The sequence below is a fragment of the Syngnathoides biaculeatus genome, chromosome 19, assembly GCF_019802595.1.
Source record: "Syngnathoides biaculeatus isolate LvHL_M chromosome 19, ASM1980259v1, whole genome shotgun sequence".
In the NCBI taxonomy this organism is placed as follows: domain Eukaryota; kingdom Metazoa; phylum Chordata; class Actinopteri; order Syngnathiformes; family Syngnathidae; genus Syngnathoides; species Syngnathoides biaculeatus.
The window spans coordinates 7,491,025-7,509,342 of record NC_084658.1 but is presented as its reverse complement, the minus strand read 5'-3'; the positions used below and the strand labels follow the sequence as shown (position 1 = coordinate 7,509,342).

General features: G+C 40.2%; 1 protein-coding gene across 4 annotated transcripts in view; it reads left to right on the top strand.

The window, feature by feature from the left end:
* ntng1a (netrin g1a) overlaps window positions 1-10,407 on the top strand; it is a 75,809-nt gene extending 65,402 nt beyond the window's left edge. For 3 of the 4 annotated variants that reach the window (XM_061805272.1, XM_061805271.1, XM_061805273.1), the window contains 2 exons: window positions 2,885-3,019; window positions 8,921-10,407. In XM_061805272.1, coding sequence (XP_061661256.1) covers window positions 2,885-3,019; window positions 8,921-9,141 — 356 coding nt within the window. In that variant the 3' untranslated portion in view covers window positions 9,142-10,407. The remainder of the gene's footprint in view (window positions 1-2,884; window positions 3,020-8,920) is intronic. The other variant, XM_061805270.1, reaches the window with a different exon arrangement.
* Window positions 10,408-18,318: the final 7,911 nt, after the last annotated feature.

The window sequence follows — 18,318 nt, the reverse complement described above, 5'->3', positions numbered from 1 at the left end:
CTTTGCAAAGCAATTGTTGAAGTTCCATTTCGTTTGTAATGCTGCATCCAGTATTTGAAATGATAAGTTCATGTAAAGGTAAATACTATGGTAAAAATTGGAAAAAGCACCTTAAATCTGTTCATTTGTGAGTGCATCTTTCATGTAAAGCCCTAACCCTTTAGGTCATTCCAGATACTGATTTTTTTTCCCCCCAAAAATTTACAAATTTGCAAAACCCCTCATAATTCCTGTTACCTTGACGATAGTTCTAGGTGCAGACAAATAGTCCAAATTACTGTTTTTGTGAGGAATAGCTCTAGTCCATATATAATAACATGGTAACTTGTTTCTACCCTTGCTTGTTTATATCAGCTTAATTTATGGGGATAGTTTGATTCATGTTTATTTTAAATAATGTGCATTTTACCGCCACAAAACATTTTTCCTTTTATGAAAGAGTCAATCGTTCGTGTACAGTGGTGTAATATGAAACTATAGTGTTTAATTGTTGCACTCTTTCATAGGATTATCTCACTCATCTATTATTCTCTATTTAGCTAACTTTTTGTTCATATTCCTAAAACAAGTTTAATTTAGGTTCCTGATGAGTTTTGATCAAGACATTAATAAATGAACTAAGACACATCACTGCCCATCAATTAACTACAGTGCAATGATAACTTTCAAACGGAAGATCCTCCTAATGAAGTTCTTGAAGCATTACTGAAGGAGGCATATCTTTTTTTTTTCCTTTCCTGCCCGTGTTCTAAATATAGAGTACAGTGTGAAAACATTTCTTTATTATGCAATACTACTCTTCATCTGTTTTTGGCGACTATGTAAACAAGCTGTGTTTGCTATTAGCTTTAAATAGCGCCATTATTTGTGGAGAAAGCCACTGTTTTGTTTCCTTAATATTTCTGCCACGCAATTAAGCCCAATAAGACAATGTACTTTTTATAATTGATAATGTCAGTTACAAACAATTTTAATCTGACTACAACCTTTGCACAAGCACCCCAACTTGCCTCTGCTGTTTTTCTTTGTGTAAAACGTGTGAACATATTACGCATAGTTCCCCCATGGCAAAAGTTACATTGCCCCATCATTCAACGTCCGCAGCGCCAGGTGCATTTGTAAATCCTGAGGGGAGGTGAATGGGGAGGGGGTGGCTGACAAGCTGCCACAGTTCCGAGAGAACAAAGAAGTCAACGTGCCGGTCAGACGTGCTATATGGCTTTACGTCAAATATATGAAAAGGCCTCAGGAGCAGCAGCTGAAACCCATCACAAGGCATTAAGCGCCACTGACAACTTACCTTGTGCCGAACTGGCAGCCACCCCAGCTCTGTAATGCTGACCCCTAACGCCTTGGTTTGTCACTTAAAGTCACCCATTTCCTGTTGCCTGGCACGTATGTTAAAGTTGATGGGCGGGGTTCCTCAAAAATAACAAAGGTGTCACTTTGCGAGCCAAAGGTTGCAGTTGTACTGCAAAGCTGTGAGGTCAACATGGTCCAGGGCCAAAGACATCTAGTACACTGATTTTGCACTTACATTTTCAGTAACATATGTATAAATAAATAATTACATATCTCGTGATTTTATGCAGTGACTTTTTAATATTAATATGCCATTTTCTTGAATTTGATGATAACTCCCTTAAGGAATAAGCATCCATTTTTTATGTTGCTCAACCTCATTTGGGTCACGGGTTAGCTGGAGCTCATTGCAGCTGAGTATGTGCAAGAGGCGCGGTACACCTTGGAATTTTTGCTAGCCAGTCGCAGGGCCCTGAATGTCACAATGTAATAATTTGGGGGTTTAAGATATTACCACAATGCCCATTTCAATAATATGTCCTTCCACTCATTCCACTCATTTGTCTTTATTTCATTCCAGTGTGTCCTTACATCTGTCATTTCCACTCTCCCTTTTCCACATTTCCATATCTCTGCCTGTTTTGACAAATGCAATTTGACACATGCATGTGGAATATAGCCTGTTTGGGACATCTGAAAATTGAGCTCTTGAGTTATATATGTGCTCGCTGCATGCTATACATTAAAAGAAGGGTTATGGAGGCAGTGAAAACGGGAAGTTAATTTCTAAAGATACTTTAGAAATAACCAATTCACATTTAAAGAAGTATTTAAGAAGGTAGACCAAAAATTATATTAATGCATATTAGTTTTAATTTGTTGTAAGGGTGTCCCTGCACCTGAATATTATACTTAAATACAATTATCAGAATCAGCTTTAATTTTTGTTGAGTTTTATTCAACTTGTTAGAATATTTTTGTACTATTAATTGCTACATTCTATTTTATACCCTATTTCAATAATGCTTAACAATTCTAATTGTTAATGCTCATTTTTTATATTGAATTTTATTGAATAAGTTATCCATGTAGATATATATAGTATAAATGTTGTGCTAGCAGATTTGTTCATTAGGGTGTAAATTTAGATATTTGATTTACTACCATAAAAATGCACATAATCTAATTTCATACGCTTGTAGTATTCTCAAATAGAATCCAACTTTGTGTAGGATTAAAAGGATGTTTCTATAATTTTAGGTGTGGCCCCAAAACTCGTTTGCATGATACAAAAATTAAACATTTTAGATAAAACTTTTCATTAAAAAAAAATGAATGCTCAAACATAGAATCAATTTCATAATGTTTTTATTCCGTGCAACTGTTGAAATGGTAGCATTTTACTGCAGATGACTAGATCGGTACGTTTTTATCAGTTGAATGTTGTACAAGTGTACGGGTAATTGAGTTGAAGGACTGTTGGGCCACACTGTGAACACTCGTGTTGAGCTGGGATGTCAGAGCACATGCACCTTGTCTCCAGCTTGTGTGTGTGTTTCTTTTTTTTTTTTTTTTTTTCCAGAGTGTAATTGTAATCCCTTTGGCTCAGTCAGTGATCACTGTAATGGCACAGGATATTGTAGATGTAAGGAGGGCACTACAGGGCCTAAGTGTCGCAAGTGTCTGCCCGGCTATATGTGGGAGGATGGCTGCAAATGTAAGTAGAACCACAACAACCACCACCTTACATGTCCACCCTTTGCCCTAATCAAGTGTTTCTTTCTCTATCTCTCTTTCTCATCTTTACTTGTGTATTTCCCTTCAGCCTGAATTTTTGGCTTTGCTGTAAAAATGTACAAAGATCATAAATGCAGCTGAAACAAAACTGAACATAGTCCTTACCAATGTTAGCAGGTCGACCGTAGGGCTCAAATCAGGAGCTTGTGGAAAATAATGGCCCGGGTACCGCTCACTAACGTGATTATTCAGCCGTGCAACACAACAGCAACATGAAAGCTGAGTCAATATTGACAGCTTGACAGGCTGCCTGGAATCTGTTTGAGTATCTGTCACCTTTTTGTCAATCCACAAAACCAGACAATGTCATCCAAAACCAACAGTTCTGGAGGGGAATACAGGTTGTTTTCCGATTAAATCCATGTATTATTTCTCAACTGTTTTAGACAGTAATAATAATTAGTTCAAATTACTTAAAGTACTGTTCTGACTTTTGTTTTTGTTTCATTCAATATGAAGCAATGTGAGCACATATACAATATGTAGTTCAGTCAGGAAGACTAAAATCCGATTTACCACCAGTTACCAGAGATTTACTTTGAAAAGTTTTTCGTTTTGACCTTCCATTACATCCTCATTTTCCAAAGGAGTTGAGTGCATGGTCAAGTCCCCATTTGTATGCAGACTGAGGAATGCAATTAAATCTGAAATCTCTTACCAAACACATCTCAGATCCTGGCAGACACGCCTACTTCATCAGTCCCCTCTCCAAATATTTTCCCTCATCAAAAGTAAATGCACCAGATCTTATCATTTACTACCTGTGCTGACTCTGTGTACACGCAGACTTGCGCTTCATGCAAGAGATTGATAAGAGATTCATAAATTGAGTAAAACAAAGACTTTCAACAAAATCCAATGATTAAAACTGTCATTTGGCATTTGGCATCATTCTTGGATTACTACCTCTTGAACACCAGTCTATGATTAAAAGCATGTAATATTTATATTATTGTTTTCCTTTTGACTTTTCTTGTTAAAGGTTGCCACCACATGTCATCCTTGTCCATGTGCACCTATTTCCTGCATCTACCTCTTAAACACAATCTCCCTTTATGTCTTCCCTCACTACATTTATCAATCTTCACTTTGGTCTTCTTCTAACTCTCTTGCCAGGGAGCTCCATCCTCCTTGTCCTTCTACTACAGCACTCGCTCCTCTAGAAGTGTCCAAAACATTGAAGTCTGCTGTCTAGCTTTGTTTAAAAAAATATCTAACCTTGGCTGTCCCTCAGATGAGCTCATTTCTACTCCTATCCAACTTGATCACTCCTAAAGAGAACCTTAACGTTTTCATTTCCGCCACCTCCAGGTTTTTTCCTGTTGTTACTTCACTCCCTCTGTCCCTAATCCGGCCGTGCATTATGACTGGCCTCACCACCGTCTTATAAACTTTGCCCTTCATCCTAGCAGAGATTCTCCTGTCACATGACACACCTGACACCTTCCTCCACCTGTTCCAACCGACTTGGACCAGTTTCCTCACTTCCTGACCATACTCACCATTGTTCTGGACTACAGACAGCAAGTATTTAAAGTCCTTCACCCTCACTATCTCTTCTCCCTGTTGCCTCACTTTTATTCCTTACCCTTCTCATTCATTGTCATATAGTCCGTTTTCAGCTTCAGGTAATCTTCATTCCTCTCATTTCCAGTGCTTCCTTCCACCTTTCCAAAAGTTACTCCACAAAAGTATGACAATCACAAGTACGATATCTCAAGGTCATCTCCAGACACCATGGTCAACAGGGATTCCAGTCCGACCTCATCTGTCAGATTGTACATAACCACTGCAAAAAGGAAGGGGCTCAGGATTGATCCCTGCAGCATTTCCACTTCCACCTTGAACTCTTTTGTCACACCTACAGCACACAGTATTATTTCCATCTATTCATCACACTACTGACACCAGTCAAAACATCGTCTGTAAAAGATGTACTTCTCACGCATGCTTCTACATCCGCTCTTGTAGGTCACCCTATGTTCCTGCCTCTTCTGGAAGAAACAGTTCACTGCAGCCATGTCCCTCCTTTTTCCAAAGTCTACCACAATCGATCCCTCCAACGTCCTTTCCTGGATGCCAACCTTACCCATCATTTCTTCATCACCTCAGTTCATTACACGCTGCACCAATCATGACCATCTATGTCTATCTGGAATTCTTAGAACTACTTCATCTAGCCATTACCTGATTGTCTCTTCTACCTCTACGTCTCATCTCACCTGTGGGGAAGAGTCACTAATCACATTGTACATAACATCCTCAATTTCAAGTTTCAGCCTCAATACTCTGATCGCTTTACACCTCCCAGACATTCTTCCTTTAAATCACCACTACTCAATTCCTCTTCCCATCTACACCATCTTAAAGTAATTAGAACCCTGCGCCCAAACCCCTACCCTTACTGCTTTTCCACCTTTTTTCCTGGACACGCACACTATATCAACCATTCTCCCGCTTCCTCCATCATGTCAAACAACTCACAAGCTTTTCCTGTCAAAGTGCCAACATTCAAAGTCCCCACATTCCAATTGAAGCTAGGTGCGTTCCTCTTCCCTTTCTACCTACAAACCCGCTTTCCACCTCTCCTTTGTCTTTGACCCACAGTAGCTGAATTTCTACCGCTGCCCTGCAGGTTAAGAGCCCGATCCGGTTTGAAATTCTTTGGATGAACGCTCATATTTATTTGGCTAAGTTTTAAGCCAAATTCCTTCTTGATGCAACCCTCTGCATTTATCCGTGCCTGGGACCAGCCTACAGTTTCCATTGGCCTATGCCAGTGTGCGTGTGTGTATAGAACATTTTGGCCCTGTAAACATTAAGCATATCATTATGCTTCTTTGATAGGACTAAATGGTACAAGCAAACTAATTTGATCGATACTGTACCACTGGTTATTTTGATAAACCAAGTGAAAACTTAGACTGAAACCATTGGCATCAAACACTTTGGTGTGTATGTCAAAGGGGAGCAGGCAATATACTGCATTGTCTGGCAATATACTGCATTGATGCTTCAATGTTTCCAGCCAAGTAAATGCTCTTTTTTGTGTGTGTGGTTTTGCTATCTCGCTTTAATAAATGGATCCTGATTTGTCAATTGAGGCAGCAGGTTATTTCCACTCGGCTGTCTCCTTCTCTGTAGGTAGTTTGCCAGCTTCCAGTATCATTTAGTGTCAAACCCGATCAGATGATAGACTGAGTTGCTACGAAAAATTTTCCCTATCCATTGAATTCGCTCTCATCCGGTCAGTTTTTCTGATGTTGCACAGCAAGAGCCGAAGATGCGGTGAATATTCTCGGAAGGAGGAGAGTTTTGCTAGGAGCGGCAGGGACAAGATAAAAGGTCACGGTCTAATTAAAGGAGTCTCCCCTGCGTCCTGATCGTATCGCTTCTATTTTCGAGAAAAACGCTTTTAATGAATGCACCTCAGTGACTTTTCTTCACTTCTTTCACTTCACGTTTTTTTTTTTTTTTTAGTTTCCAAAAGTGCAGTATACACATACCTATTTTTAACATCTTAACCAATTTTTGGACCATGAGAGACCCTGCACAGCAGTATAAAAAGCGAAAAAACCTGTGCTTACTGCTCTAAGGGCCACCATGGTGCCACAGACCATCAAGATTGCTGGGGAGAAAAGAAGACAGAAGGACAGTAGTAGAAGAAGTAAAAGAATCTGAGCTATTATCAAGTAACTACATTACAGTTGCTAACACTTTCTCTTATGACCTTTATTGTAGCCAATGTTGTGGGAGGCACGTTATAGAAACACATAGCACTACCAATTGCTCCTTTATTTATATGCGACAACAGTGTGAGGTTCAGGTCGCATCCTAATTGGCTATTGCTCTGTTTCACATCATAATCATAGAGTCCATGTGGAGGCCAAACCTGGTCATGGAAATATGGAACAGGTGTAAATTTACAATTTACATTTTTGAGCAGGCCAGGGAAGAAATGTAACTCTTAAAGAGGAAGTAAACTGCTTCCACTTATTATTACCTAAGAACAAAATCAGACTCTCTGGTGAGGGTCTCTGTCTGAGAGTAAGGTAGAAGGACTTTTACAACACTTCATACAGTGGCATGTACAAGAGCATATTTCAGAAAGAACAGAGACAAGGGCCTTTGCTGGCTTTGATCAGAAGCGGGGTGACTGCACAAATCGGACTCAGTTTATCGGTATGGATGCACCCGGGTTACGATGTTTGTCCATCATGCGTGAGGAGGAATTAAAAAAAATACAAATTTAAATAACCTTTGCAATTTTAATTACTGACGTTTTTCTTCAGATTCTGTTGAATTGTTGAACTGGTCATGAATGTGATATTAATGGGGAAAGTAAGGTTAATGTTCTGTCGACTTGTTTGGTTCAGGGTGTGTGTGGCCATTTGAGGCATGAAGCAGAACAGCAAACAGCAGCCACTAACCAGACACAGGCCTAATAGAAGTCGATATTTCTTCACACGCCCCCCATCAAAGCCCAATTTGACTCCTCTTGGGAAACTGCAGGCAACCAGCTGAGAGCCCCGATAGTTGTTGTTGTGATATTTATGTCCCATCGAGTTCATAGATTGCTTACCGTATTGTTCTCCACTCACGGAAAAAAAGGGGACGGAAATGGCGAGAAGTGTCTCCTGTGTTTATCATTGTTTATTTGTCTTTGTTGGTTTATTAGTTTGTGCAGCCTTGCTTTGTTTGCCTGCAGCTTGCTTGACAGCTTGCCTCCGGCGGGAATAGAGTGGCCTCAGTGTCCCAGCTCTAAATATACACCAATTTTCACCTGATGTTCACTTTGTCGAAAGTCGTTGCTGTCTTAAGGAGAGGGAAAAGCCTCAGAGCTTTGGGGAAACTGCAGATTCAGCTTGGTGACACTGGAAATTACCAATGAGCACATGTAGACAATTCTATAGCATATCTTTAAAAAAAAATAATAATAAAATAATCCCTGAATAGAATCATGAGAATAGTTTTTTTTTTTTTTCATTTGTGGACCAATGACAGTTACTGTACTTAATAAATGTATCCTCATAAATTAGAACTAATGCCATGACATCACACTCTTTTACGAAGTTCCGTCTTTTGTTTTTAACAATCCTGCAGTCATGATGTTCTTTCACCATTCACAAGTGAGAAAATGGAGCCTGATTTTGAGTTCAAGAAATCTCAATGATGATTCATAGCTCACAAAAAAAGATATGCGAGTTCACTATTTAGCAAGCAGGAGATTCCGCTCCCTGTTCATCTCAAATTACTTTTACCCATTTGTTAAGGCAGTACAAAGTATGAAACTAATCAATAGTGCATAAAGAATCCAAAAGCCCGAGAGGGTAACCTTATTTTCAAGTGGGATCCAAGTGACAATTATTGGCATTTTGAAATGTTGGTCTTTTGATGGCATTTAATTAGCATTTTATATTCATGTCTTTTGTGCGACAATCAATGTTATTATAGTCATTGTTATGGTTGACTTGAAGTCCTTTACTCATTAGCGGCACGACAAAACTAGTTTACTACTATTCTTTGACATGCACTTCAAACAATGGTAACCTTACAATAGGTGTTGATAGAAGATATTTCTGCTAGAAAAGCTCTGAAATGCGCTTGTGTCTGACTTCATCACCATTCAAGTTTCTTATCCTCCCAATGGGCAGCCGAGTGGATGATTCAATTATATAAAATCAATGTCATTTGATGCTTTATGATGCCGGGGCCCCGACTGTAATAGGATCTTTATTCCTCACAGCGGCCCTCAAGTAATGTGTCATAAAAATATTCTAATAGACTCACTCTTGTCTCTCTCACATTGCCTCCCCCACAGCTCGGGTGTGCGACAACGAGCTAATGCGCTGCCAAAATGGCGGCGTGTGCATCAGCAACGTCCGCTGCAACTGCCCCTCGGCCTACACGGGCCTGCTGTGTGAGAAGCCGCGATGCGAGTCCGAGCTCGGGGGTTGCCGAGGCGCCGAATCGGGCCAGACCCCCCTGAGGCCTCTGTCCCCCGTCGGGCTCCTTCTTCTCCTGGGCTCGGCGCTTCTCTAAAGAGACATGGTGGGAGCGATTAAACTCCTAGTGCGCGCACACACACACACACAGCCTTCGCCCCATTGACCCATCCCCCTTTTGAATAATCAACAACCATTCAAGCAGAACAATCATGAGCTTTGTGGACTGTACTGTACCAGCTTCTGATGTGAAAAGGAATGTGCCAGACAAATGAGTCCCAATTTTTTTTTTCCTTCAGTATCAAAGAATATATATGAAATAAAATGTAATGTATACATGTATAAATCAGAGATAATATTACGTATAAACATAAGAGTACAATGGAAAATGAGCCTCAGTGCCCCATCTGACTCCTCCTCCTCATCCCTCCGCTAAGCCATACAGGTGCTTAAACCTCCCTCTTGTTGGAGTGAATAACCGAAGATGACATCCTCCATTATTGCCACGGCAACCACGGCTGCAACCAATTGACTCGCACGAGCCAACCGCGGCTGCCGAGACCCCCTTTGGGATGCTCCTGTAAGTTCAATGCTGGCTTGACTGTTGAGGAAGACAAATCAAAGAAATATTTCCCTCGGCCTCTTCAATATAGAACATGGAGAACAAGCTCCTTGCCAGTGCATTGTGGATTTAAAAAAAAAAAAAGAAAAGAAAAAGAAAGTGCGCAGACTGCTTTTTTTTTGTGCCACAAACTTTCGCTCAATCTGCGCCTTCAAGCTCATGCTCCTCTTCCTTCTCCCCGCCATGCTGCCACTGACCTGTGCTTTTGTGAATGTTATTCTGTAAAACCCTCGTTGGTTGAAGGATTCTTGTTTTTTTATTTTTGTTGTTGTCGTCAAATGATGGTGATGCACATGTGTAGGAATCTTCTCTCTCGCTCTCTTTCTACCTTCCCTTCATCTTTCCTCCTCTAAAAAGCGCCACTAAAGCTGTCTGATTCTTTTCTATTAGAGTCTCCGCTCTTTTATCAGAGTCAGACGATAGTTTTCCACACTACAAGTGGGTAGAAAAATCATCAGTGTATTTACAGGTTCTCTTCTCAACTGAGCAAACAAAAGAAGCAATGTTATCCTTTTGTATCTTTGCTGAACTGTGACAAAAAAAGGCAACATTAATGTATACAACACCCAAAATGCAAAGTTTTTCTTTTCTTTTTCTAACCCGTTCATCCTTGTTTAATATTCATTGTACGGGTCATTCTCCTTTGTGTCAGCAACATGCTGGAATCAAAGAATATCGGTTTACAAACAGTATTAATAAAGTGTATTTCAATTCCCACCAAAGGACATTATAAATGTTACGTTCTCGCGTCAACACTTGAGGATTCAAGTGAATAAATGCTTAAAAATAAGTGTTGCGTCTGTTTTGATGGAGAGTCCTGTTTTACATGTTTATCATCCACTTGGAAGCGACTTTGCCTTTTGAAATGTTGAACTGCAGACTGAAAGAAGATGAATATACAGATTTGGGTCATGCCTATAATGCTTACTTGAGTTACAACCTGTTCAATGCAATAATAGGGGAAAACGACTGGAAACATGCATAATTGTGACAGAAAATATCCTTGATTTACATTCAAGCCACAGCTAGAAAGTACTTGTACTTTTATATTAAACAAGTTGGTTTAGCCAAACACCAATTTGCCATGCGACCACAACCACATGGACTAAATATGAGTACAATTCACATACTGTACCTATAAATGTAGCCAATTAAAATGGAGTACATGCTAAATTCATGCATTCATCCCAATAAGCGCCTTTACTCTGATAAACATTATCTCAATCGCTAGCTACGCCATTCATGCATGGTAGAGTTTTTTGTTTTAATTTTTGATGTACACGTTAGTCGCAATACTGTGTTGATGATTCACAGACATTAGTGTCACATAAAAATGGATTAAAAAGTCAAAAATCAATTCCGTTCTAAATTACAGATTAGTGAAAATATACTTGGCCATGATAATGAAGTATTTGTGTATGCAAATACCACCACTGCTGCTGTCCAAACTTGAGCCACAATACGGCTCTCTCATTTTTATGTGGACAAAAAAAATAATAATAAAGTGCATCAGCTTTGGTGATATTTTGATGCCATTTAGCCTGAATCATATGTGGTAACGATTCATTTCAGTACCGTGCATCAGCGGAGGCATCAAATTAAATATTTACAAGCACTGATGTGTCCCAGAGACCATGTGCTCAAATATTGTAATTGACTGTCTATATTCCTAAAATATTGAAATCTACCACGCTCTCATTTTGTGCAAACCTAAGCTTGACTCAAAGGGAGATTAACACTTAAGGATTAAAAAAAAATACATTTTCTCACTGCTCTTAGAAGAGCACATCTGGCCATCAGTCAACCCATTCAATGTACAGTAAATGTACGTTGTAGCCGGGAGGCATGCCTTAAATGAACAATGTTACATTTGTCACAACATCCTGGTGCATCCAATTAGAGAGATGGAAGTGGAGTATTTTTAATGTCCTGAGTTCAGGGATACAGGACAAAAGGAGCAGTGATAGAGGGAGGTCTACACTACTTTGGATGTAACAGGTTGGTTCAAAGTGGTAGAAACGTGCAAGATTTTTTTTATTATTCAGTGAGTAAAGTTGAGTGTGTTTATGGTCTGGTGAATTTCACCAAAGTCACTTGTTTGTGAAGGCCCTAATTTTAACCATGTGTCAAGGCCAGATGTCAATATGCCATACTGTGATGAGAACTAAAATAGACTTGTCCGTTGGGGAGAAGACTCATTTGAAATCTCTCTCCTCCAGCAGCTGTTGACCAACCTGACCATGAAGCATTAACGGAATACCACGGCGCAAACCATCCCCAGACATCCGATTATCTGCTTGTAGTACGACAGCTCTTGAAAAGTGTTTACAAGTGGTTGAGTGTGAACTACGTGTCTCCAGGGTGGCATCTAATTTTTTTTTCTCAACATCATTGTCTTATCAATCTGTCTGTATTTAGTTGTGTATTCTGTTTAGTGTGGTTGTGATCTTTTGTACGACTGTTTTTGATTTTTTTTTTCTAAAATCAACATTTTACATCCCAGCTCTCCAGTCCTTTGTTTGTTTGTTTGTTTGTTTGTTTGTTTGTTTGTTTGTTTGTTTGCATTTTGACTATACTGAGTCCACTTTACCTTGCACTAAAAAACTCAGTCGAGTGTATCGTGGTTCTTTACGAAGAGTCATTATGTAATGTCGAGCCAAAAAGAAAAACTATTTTTTCAGTTGACTGATCAAATCCATATAATGGAAAGTATTTTCCCAAGTTTTTCTGTTTTTCTAGAAATGACTGTCTGTTGTAGATAGGTTACTTTTCATATTCCCCTTTGAGGATACATGACTAAAAGGAAAACATTCATTAACAATTTGAGGAAGAAAGGAATAAAAAGAATAATTCTGAGTCACAAAGAATACTTTTTGCTGACTGCATGGTTCACTCGCCAGTTAACATTTCCCTTTCTACATTTTCCTTTAAGATCCCTGAAGCAAAATGCACATGTACTTACAGTATAATTTGGGCTAATCAGCCTTTTTCAAAAACAAAGACAGATTTCCTTAAGAAATTGTGTGGCTTGTTAGGAGTCATTTTGCATCCTGATCTTTTCTAAATGGGCCCAGAAAGAGTAATGTGGGTCCCCTTCCCATGGGCTCAGCACCTGTGGGAGGAGCCACAGAGTTCAGAGTTCAATATGAGCTGGGGGGGGCATGAGCCTTGGCAATCTGACCCCCGGTGACAGAATCTCTGTTACTGTACAAGGAATAATCACCTCTGGTATGGAAAGAACCCGAGCTGGTGCGTAAGTTCAAAAAGTTCTGACTCAATATAGTTGGGCTCACCTCCACATACAGCTTGGGCTCTGGTACCAGTCCTCTTGAGGGGGGTCGGACTCTCTTCCACCCTGGAGTTGCCTACGGTGTGGGGCTACGAGGAGGTGTGAGTATCCTTATCGCACCAATACATTGGGTTCTCCCCAGTATAGGGTAGTTTCCCCATGCCTTCGAGTGGGGGGACGGGTCCTGAATGATGTTTGTGCCTCTGCGACAACAGTTCAGAGTGTCTTTTTTGGGATCCTTGGCGGAGGTGCTGGAGAGCGCCCTCACTGGGAACTCCATCGTTCTGCTCGGGGACTAAAATGCTCACTTGGGCTATTACAGTGAGACCTGGAAAGGCTTAAATCGAGAGGAACGGGCTTCCCAGAGGGGATTATCCACAATGAACACCATGTTCAAGCATAAGGGTGTCCATACATGGACTTGTCATGATGACACCCTAGGTTGCAGTTGAATGATCGGCTTTGTGGATGTGTTATCGGACTTTCAGCCGCATGTCTTGGAAATTTTGGTGAAGAGAGGGCCAGAGCTGTCAACTGATCACCACTTTGTTGTGTTTTGGCTCAGATGGTGGGGTTGATACTGTCCTGGCAGGCCCAAACATATTGTGAAGGACTGCTGAGAATGTCTGACCAAATCCCCTGTCAGAAGGAATTTCAACACCCTTCTCCAGCAGAACTTTACCCACCTCGTGGGAGACATTGAGTCAGAGTAGATTTCTTCAGCCCAGAGTCAACTGGGATGCACTCTAGCATGACCACAACCCTAGTGGGGATAACCAGTACAGAAAATGAATGAATAAATAACAATTGCCACACAAATGGCTATCTGCATCAGCACAAACCTTGCTGGAGGAGAGAGTCTGGAAAAAGTGCTTCCTCCATTTTTACATGTCCAGGTCCATATATTTAGGGAAAAGATCCTTCATAATATTGTGATTCCTGACTGTGGGACATCGAGTCAAACTGAAAGGTGACATTTATGCTAAAAACACCAGCAACTACAATACAAAATATTCTACTGGCGTAGAATACAGTCATTTGGGAATCCAGCTTTTTAATACTTCAGATTTTTGAAAATACTTGGCTCCACAATTATTTTCCAAGTGTGCACTGGGATTTTTGGAAATGTAAAAAGAGAAACCCTTAGTGGCTCCTTGCAGCTGGTGGATGTCAAATAGTCACTGCAGGGAGAAGAAAAGAAAGAAGACTCAACATGAGCTGGAATCACAGGTGTTGCTTGAACCCAGCTGGGAAACACAGCTCAGGTTAATGTCAAGATCCTAGCATAGTTCCCCAGCCGAAAAGAAGCACCACATCCAGTCCCTAATCGAAAGGTAAGGCGACCACATCACTAACCTCACTGCTGCGACCACCCCTGGAAAGCATGGGGGTCCCAACTACCAAGAGGGCCCAATGGGGGAGCCAGCTTCCAAACCAAAAGGTCACAGCCTGCCAACAGTGATCCCCTGTCAACCCCCTACCATGAACGATGATCCGGCGAGAGTCGCAAGAGAGGAGAGAGAAAAGAGAGTACCCAATTTCTCTCTCCATGGCCCATAAAAAATAAAAGGGGGTGAGGAGGGGAGGGCATCCAGCTTCCACCATATTACTATGGTTTGCCAGGTCCCCAACTGGCAACTATTATCCCTGAACAATGACCATATAAAATGGGCTTTTGTACAGTCAATTGGGAACACTGATGGGGGGAGGCAAGACAGACACGGGGCAGTTTGACCGTCACACCCTGCCAGGTGGTGGTTTGGTGCCCGAGGCACTCCTTTTGGGATTGGTTAGGGTGCTTTGGTTGAGCTATGAACTCCCTGGGTCCTCCCTTAGAACTCCCTGGGTCCGGGGCTTAGGGTTTAGGGTTGGGTAAGTCGGAGTCCCCCTGGTTTTGTCCCCTGCTTGAAGGGCTTCCTGACTCTGCACCACACCAGTTGACCAACATGCATGTGAAACGGTGTTCATTCACTAATAGACAGATACACACAATAGGCTTTAATTACTTGTGTTGAGGTCAATTACAACAACAGAACTCCCAGGTTCTTGCTGGTGTTTGGACACTAAAATAAAGAATCCCACCATACCAATCAATTGCACTGCCTTGCCCATTTCCCCACATCCTGTCGTGCCCTTTTATGTGCTCTCGTATTTTTCCCTTGGTTAGTTATTACATGTCTTCACCAGGATATGTCAAATCATACAACCTGTGGTTCTCCTAAACTCAGTCTTGACCCCAGCCAAATGGATTTATTGGCAATATTGGTCAGCTAAGACTGTTTTCCAAGCAGATTTGGAATGAGGGAGAAAAAAGAAATAGCACTAACATAGCGCACACACTGGTGCATAAATAATTGCTCAGGATAATCTTTTTTTCCACTTCAAACAATCTGTTATTTGCTGAAATTGATTAGAAGGTAGGAAATGTTTTCATATAAGTGCCAATTTATGTCTGTACCCATCTTTATTCATTCATCATGCTTCTCCTTGTTGATATGGTGTTGACTTTCCCTATTATGCAAATAACACCCAACTCTGAACAATTGCATTACATGCCACATAAATTACCTATCAAAGATACAAACGTTTTTTTGTTTTTTTTTTACTTTGACTTTTCCTTTGATTTTTAGTTAAAAATAATTCTATAGAGCTTGTTGGTATCACAGGCATTTCACCAAAGTTCAAATTGGACTGTGTGTCGAAATTTTTAAAAAAGGCCATCCATGCTTTTATTTACTCTGGATCAGATTACTGGACTACAATGCACTGTATGTCCATCCGAAAATAACTTTCCCTCTTAGAGTGCATTCATAATGCTGCCTCTGCAAAAAGATACGAGCACATCACACTAGTCCTGGCTGTCCTTCACTGGTTACCTGTGAGCTTTTAAAATTAAACCGTTAGGTGAGATTTTTGTATTTCAGAGCGGCTGACTCCATAGAAGCTGCCAGAGATAGCCTGGAGTTTACATTTTGTCCTTAAACCCCAGTTCCTCTCCAAGGGAGGAAAAAAACACAGTAATAATGATGATCATGATAAATTATCATTTAGATTAATGAGTGGAGCTTTTTGGGGTATGATATCTGCATCTCTGGAGCTCTGCCTCACAGTCTCAGACAGACTGGATCAGTCTTTTTTTTAAATCCCAAGGAAAAGCTTACTTTATTGTCTGGATTCTATTTTATTGTGGATTTGACTTTTTTGCCAATATATGCTTGAGGTAGTATTTTTCCCAAGAAATAAATCGTATGAGCTTTTCCAAGTTTTTAATTAACATTTACGGCATGGAAAATATGAAGGAAAAAGATGAAGTCCAATGATTCCAAAGACTTCTATTCTGGGCAACTTGGGTGATGTGTCTTGCTGAGCGATGATTTGTAGAGTATACACTTATCTTCTGCACCATGCTGTCAAAATTTTTACTTCACCAAGGATCTTTACAATATCTATCCAAGATGATTCACCATGATGTCAAACGTTCATAAAGCTGGCAAAAGCCAGTGTTCTCTGAAGGCAACACTAGTAAACTCTTTCACGCGATTTAAAACGGGTTGAATGAATAAAGTTATTCTTGTGTGGCGGTACAGAAGTAGAAATCTACCAACATAGTTAGAATGTGTCCATCGAAAAGAAGCTGCTACGTAAGGTACAGTATATTGCTTGGGAGGATGACCGCTGTCAGCCAATATATACGTCTCAATAGGAAAATAGAATAAAAATAATAATAACATGGTGGCATTTAGACATAGTGAACATGATCAAGAACTGGCTAATTAGTTAGAGATATACAGCAAATAATTGAAAACCTTCACCTTGGTTATGGTAATTTGTAAATTAGTCTACCCCATTAATAAGAAGTTCATTTGACGACTAATACTCTTTTGACTTATATTCTCTTGGGCTACTATTGCCCTGCTGACTTAGAAGACTATGATATCTTGTTTATAACTTTTTGGTTTCTCATATTATATGATGTGCAGACATTCACTCAAACTAAAACTTGCAAAGAAACATGCAGAACTGGCTTATTCCACCAAGCCCTATTTTCTCCAATGACAAAAGTGTCATTAGCTAAAAGCTCCTCATTGACATTGAAGTTGTTAGGTGACAAGAGCTTCTTTACTTGCCATTTTTATTCCTAATTGGTGACTTTCAGTAGATGGCTCCCCTGGTGATTCCCCCCCACCCCCCCCCCATATTTTTCCACCCAATCTTGAAGATGCAACTTCATTTGTCAACAGTCATAAATTGAAAATGACAATAAAGTTGGTGATCACAAAAATACATCAGATTAGGGTTCTCGTGTTTCATATATATATGGATTTTGTTGTAGCTTTGTAAATGACAAAACATTCAGGCCATAGAAATAACACGTGCTATAACTAAATAGTCTCTCCTTGTGAGATTGTGACACATTCACTCATGTCAAAGTCAAAAAGACCAATAACTGAATACAAAACAAGGGACTATGTTTGGTTGCTGCGTGCGCACCACCCAGCTGAGTCCACACTGGCAGGTTTCCACCGATGTGTATGCAGTGCACAAACAGCGTGTGTAACCACAGCATCAGCAAACCACAGCGCAGCTAATAGACTGAACAAATGTTGGGTGGTAGAAAGTCACAAGGCTCAAATACCACAAGGGAAATCTATGGAGTTAAGTTGAAGTATTTGGATAATGTTTTTCATCGCTATCCTTTCCACCAGCAAAATGGAGCGGTTTCCCTCTTACAGTTTCTTTGTTAGGCTTACTTGAGGGTCATGCTGCCTTGACTTTATCTTCAGTAAATAAAACCTACGCTTTGTTAGGTTGAAGTCAGACTAACTTGGCTATTTCTCGGCTTTAGAAAGTTTTAAGTTGTTTTTGTCATATCTATCCTGTACTAACCTATTAACCCTGTGCACTGTGAACGTTTGGTTGAATATGAGTACAGAATATTGCTGTGTACACCTTAGATTTGATCTTACTGTTATCAGTTGTCCCATCATCATTAAACACGTGTTAGTCATTTTTCTATTTAAAGTCATATGTGGCCATACCAAAACAACATTTGACACATGATGTGGTATGCTTTGGATTATGAGCCATAATAATGAGCTATAATAAATGTTGACCTTAGTGAACTCATTTCATTCCATTCTTTCATGCTTCTCCCATGAAGAGGATACAGTATATCTACTATACAATAGATGAAATCCTTGAAGTAGTGACTACATATTTTTGGGTTTATTTAATAGCCATTTAACTGTGTCAGGAAATGTCTGCTGGTTTTAGTTTGCATTGATCAAGAAGCGCCTACCTGAAGGAAGGAGCTGTAAGAGATGGGGACCAGTGTGTGGAGGATCCAAGAGGATTTTGCATGC